The following is a 5,138-nucleotide window of genomic DNA, read 5'->3' as shown; positions in this document are numbered from 1 at the left end:
CCAAAAAAAAAAAAGCATCAAGATAAAATCCAGACAGTTAAAAAATTTAGGCCTAAAAATGTAAAATCATAAATGTACCAGGAGGAAACTAACATTTTTATAACCTTAGAGAAGATCTTACCGAGCATAACTTAAAATCAGAGAACCATAAAGGAACAGATTGATATATCTGATTGTATATTTTTAAAATTATTGGCAAGGCAAAAGGAAACCACCCACAAAGGCAAAAGTCAATAAGCCAGGAGAAAATATTTGCTACACAAAATCTAGATGTAAGGCTAATATACCTAATATACAAAAAGCTCATAGCAATCAGTGAGAAAAAGACAAACAGTTCAGTAGGAAAACCAGCAAAGGATAAGAACAGATAGTTTACAGAAGAAGTCACTTCAGGGTCCAATATACACATGAAAAAAGTTATTTGTCCACATTAATAAGGAAATGCAAAAATAAAACAATTCAACCTCATTTTTTTGGCTTATGAGATTGTGCAAGGGTTTTTCTTCTTGACGCGAACCAATTCTGACACCTATTGAGTGTCCTATAATTCAGTTCAATTTTGACAATACCTGAAGTTAGCATCAGACTCCATAGGTGTAAAGACTCAGTCCCACAATACTGCCTCGCTTCACTCGCCACTCCCAAGTGTCAGATCCCCAGGTTACCCACATTTCTCTCTGACTTTCCTACCAAATCTGGGGTTCCAAACAAATCCCCTCCTCGGGTTTGATTATTTGCTAGAATGACTCACAGCACTCAGAACACTGACCACTTTATAAGAAACACTGGTTTCTTATAAAGGATACAAATGAAGAGCCAGATGAAGAGGTACATGTGGAGAGGTCTGGAAAGGTCCTGAGTGCAGAGGTTCTGTCCCTGTGGAGTTAAATAAGGTGCACTGCCCTCCTGGCACATGGATGTGGTCACCAACTCGGAAGCTCTCCAAACCCCATCATTTAGAGGTTTTCATGGAGGTTTAGTCACATTGGCATGATGGATTAAGTCTATCCCCAGCCTCTCTCCTCTCCCCAGAGTTTCCAGGTTTCTAATCAAGGCTTGGTCTTCTGGTGACCAGCCCCCACCCTGAAGCTATCTAAGGGCCCTGCCAAGGGTTGCCTCATTAGAACAACAGAAGCTCTTATCACCCCCTATCACTCCGGAAATTATAAGAGATTTAGGATCTCCGTGTCAGGAACCAGGGACAAAGACCAGTATCTTTTTATGACACCACAGCCAACATTTAAAAGATTAGTAGTATTTAGGAGAAGTTTAGAGTTTTGAGTAACACTGCCTGGCTTTAAATCCCAAATCTACTGCAAACATTTGGGCATATCACTTAATATTCACTAAGCCTCAGTATTCCCATCTGCTATATGGGATATTTCATATGGCTATTTTGAGGTGACAAAACATAAAGTGTTCTCAGTGCCTGGCCTTGATAAAGGTAACTCTGCATGTGAATTAATTCTGATCCCTGACAGAACATTTACAGCAAAAAAGTGCCCATTTTTGATAAGTTGTTTTGTTCTAATGATAGAACTACTTCTGTAACAACTTTAATTGCCAAGAATTTCATGCCTCCCTCTCTATCATTTGCTTGGGAAAACTGTGAAAGAGTTTAAATTCTGGCTTCTATACTTCATTAAGAAAGTGGCCTCAGATGTTTAAAAGCATAAAATACTAGATCTACACTATGAGGTTCTCATTTGAGTTCAAAGAGTTACTTGTTCATTGATTGGAGAAATATTTTCAATGTCAGTTTGGAGCGTTTTGAGGAGGAAAGTCTTGAATATTTAATTTTCTTCAGCATCTATTTTATTTTCAGGTTCAGATCTGGGGAAAAAACAAGAGACTCAATGGAGACAGAAGAAAATCCCAAGGTTCTAATAACTGCATTCTGAAAAAATATCTCCCCCATTTGGTGAAGTGAAAAACAGATAAATAAGACTCTGTGGAGAAATCCGTTGTTCCCGCTGAAATGGACTGACTGTAATGATTGACACTAAAATGAACCTTGCTATCAAGAAATGCTCGTCATACAGTAAACTCTGGAGAATTCTTCCAGATAATGTCCTTGCTTTGCAAACCAACCATTTCTAGAGAGTCTCCTTACTCATTAATTCGATGAAATGGATTGGTAAGAGGTCTTGAAAACATGTTAGTCAAGGACTGGTAAAATATATATAAAGATTAACCCTCGTTTCCAATTATACAAATACTATCCAAATAAAAATAACATCATTTTATTAATGCAAATATTAGGTGACAACAATGTGTGTGTGTGTGTGTGTGTGTGTGTGTACATTTGGAAGCAAACCAGCACATTCAAAATTATAGTAGTTTCTGAAGTGAACCAAATGATTATACACAGCATTCCTATCCAAAAAACCTTACAAACTCCTTTGAGAGGGATTGATGGCTGTTAGAGGAAAAAACAAACCATTTTTTACCCTCTACTGTCACACTCAACCCGCAATACTTCTGTGACCAGATGTGGTGGGGGGCTCCTCACACACCAAGCAATTCTCCAGCAGATACCAACAGGGTGCTGTCTAATGGAATTCAGCTCTGACCCTATCTGCGGGAGACAGTATCAGATCCCACAGGTTGTGTGCTCTGTCCCTCTTCAGATGCCATTCGAACGTCCAAGCCACACGCACCTCTGACCTACCAGCTACAAACCAGGGTTTCTATAGCCCCCTTCTTGGGTTCAATTAATTTGCTAGAAAGGCTCACCAAATTCAGCTAAACCTTTACATTTTCCAATTTATTATAAAGGATACAGATGAACAGCCAGATGAAGCAGCATGTAGGGCTAGGTCTGGAAGGATTCTAAGTGCAAGAGCTTCTGTCCCAGTGAAGCTGGGGTGCAGTGCCCTCCCAGCTTGTGGACACATTTACTGGAAGCTCCTCAAATCTTGTTGTTCAAGAGTTTTTAGAGAGCTTGATCTCCAGCACCTTCCCCACCCAGAGGTCAGTGGGTAGAGCTGAAAGTTCCAACCCTCTAATTCCTCAAATGACCGGTCTTTCCAGGGACTAGCCCCATCATAAGAATACCTAGGGCCCCACATTAAGTAACCTCATTAGCATAAACTCAGGAGTTATCTAATCCAAGGGGCTCATTATGACTAATGAGATACTCCTACCACTCAGGAAGTTCTAGAGGTTTGGGGAACTCTATGACAAGAACTGAGACAAAGACCAGGTATCCATATTTCATATTATACCACAATGGCAGATGTTAATTGTATTTTAGCCTGGCTCATCTGGCCAATCTGCCTGCAAGAAGGCAGCAAGGCAGCTCCTAGCTACAGTTTCAGCAGCTATACCTCACAGCCTAACTTACACCATTAAATGGTCCCCATTTGTTGTGCTCTTGTTGAGCATGTGACTAAATCTCCTGTTTCCTAAAAATGGCTTAAGATATATTTTGCTAGTAGATATAAAATCAGAAAAAATGCACAAACCAGTTAGATTGATAGAGGTTGTTTATGTGCCTCACAGCCAAGAGAGATGTGCACCAAGGAGGAAATCATCAAATCTGACAATATGGAAAGCCTTTGAAACTGTTCTTTTCCTAAGCACGGTATTCAGCTGTGTCCTCTTGAACCTGTATCTATCAGGTCAACAGCTTTAGCCCATTCTGCATGATATTGGCGGTAGGTTTGTCATAAATAGCTCTTATTATTTTGAGATACATTCCATCAACACCTAGTTCATTGACAGTTTTTAGCATGAAGGGCTTTTGAATTTTGTCGAAGGCCTTTTCTGCATCTATTGAGATAATCACGCGGTTTTTGTCTTTGGTTCTGTTTACATGATGGACTACGTTCATTGATTTGCATATGTTGAAACAGCTTTGCATCCCAGGGATGAAGCCAACTTGATCGTGGTGGATGAGGTTTTTGATGTGCTGCTGGATTCAGTTTGCCAGTATTTTATTGAGGATTTTCGCATCGATGTTCATCAGGGATATTGGTCTAAAATTCTCTTTCTTTGCTGTGTCTCTGCCAGGCTTTGGTATCAGGATGATGCTGGCCTCATAAAATGAGTTAGGGAGGATTCCCTCTTTTCTATTGATTGGAATAGTTTCAGAAGGAATGGTACCAGCTCCTCTTCGTACCTCTGGTAGAATTTGGCTGTGAATCTCTCTGGTCCTGGCCTTTTTTTGGTTGGTAGGCTATTAATTATTGCCTCAATTTCAGAGCCGGTTATTGGTGTATTCAGAGATTCAACTTCTTCCTGGTTTAGTCTTGGGAAGGTGTATGTGTCCAGGAATTTATCCATTTCTTCCAGAGTTTCTAGTTTATTTGCATAGAGGTGTTTATAGTATTCTCTGATGGTAGTTTGTATTTCTGTGGGATTGGTGGTGATACCCCTTTATCATTTTTTATACCATCTATTTGATTCTTCTCTCTTTTCTTCTTTATTAGTCTTGCTAACGGTCTATCAATTTTGTTGATCTTTTCAAAAAACGAGCTCCTGGATTCATTGATTTTTTTTTGAAGGGATTTTATGTCTCTATCTCTTTCAGTTCTGCTCTGATCTTAGTTATTTCTTGCCTTCTGCTAGCTTTTGAATTTGTTTACTCTTGCTTCTCTAGTTCTTTTAACTGTGATGTTAAGGTGTCGATTTTAGATCTTTCCTGCTTTCTCTTGTGGGCATTTAGTGCTATAAATTTCCCTATACACACTGCTTTAAATGTGTTCCAGAGATTCTGGTACATTGTGTTTTTGTTCTCATTGTTTTCAAAGAACGTCTTTATTTATGCCTGCATTTCATTATTTACCCAGTAGTCATTCAGGATCAGGTTGTTCAGTTTCCATGTAGTTGTATGGTTTTGAGTGAGTTTCTTAATCCTGAGTTCTAATTTGATTACACCGTGATCTGAGAGACAGTTTGTTGTGATTTCTGTTCTTTTACATTTGCTTAGGAGTGCTTTACTTCCAACGATGTGGTCAATTTTGGAATAAGTGTGATGTGGTGCTTGAGAAGAATGTATATTCTGTTGATTTGGGGTGGAGAGTTCTATAGATGTCTATTAGGTCTGCTTGGTGCAGATCTGAGTTCAAGTCCTGGATATCCTTGTTAACCTTCTGTCTCGTTGATCTGTCTAATATTGACAGTGGGGTGTTAAA

The 5,138-nt window shown here is 39.3% G+C and overlaps 1 protein-coding gene and 1 long non-coding RNA gene across 4 annotated transcripts in view; one reads left to right on the top strand and one right to left on the bottom strand.

The window, feature by feature from the left end:
- Positions 1 to 5,138, top strand: part of LOC105531355 (solute carrier family 22 member 4) — a 133,000-nt gene that overhangs the window by 72,278 nt on the left and 55,584 nt on the right. Inside the window, exon 10 of one of the 3 annotated variants that reach the window (XM_011969282.1) lies at positions 1,826 to 2,272. The exons of the other annotated variants lie outside the window; for them this stretch is intronic. Within the exon in view, the coding sequence (XP_011824672.1) occupies positions 1,826 to 1,901 (76 nt within the window). The 3' untranslated portion in view covers positions 1,902 to 2,272. Of the gene's footprint in view, positions 1 to 1,825; positions 2,273 to 5,138 lie in introns of those variants that run through there. 3 annotated transcript variants of the gene reach the window in all.
- Positions 1 to 5,138, bottom strand: part of LOC105531356 — a 72,109-nt gene that overhangs the window by 47,072 nt on the left and 19,899 nt on the right. The window lies entirely within an intron of this gene.

The sequence above is a fragment of the Mandrillus leucophaeus genome, unplaced genomic scaffold (genome assembly GCF_000951045.1).
Source record: "Mandrillus leucophaeus isolate KB7577 unplaced genomic scaffold, Mleu.le_1.0 Scaffold88, whole genome shotgun sequence".
NCBI classification, from domain to species: Eukaryota; Metazoa; Chordata; class Mammalia; order Primates; family Cercopithecidae; genus Mandrillus; species Mandrillus leucophaeus.
Note: the sequence above shows the minus strand (reverse complement) of the source record. Positions and strands in the feature narration are given on the sequence as shown.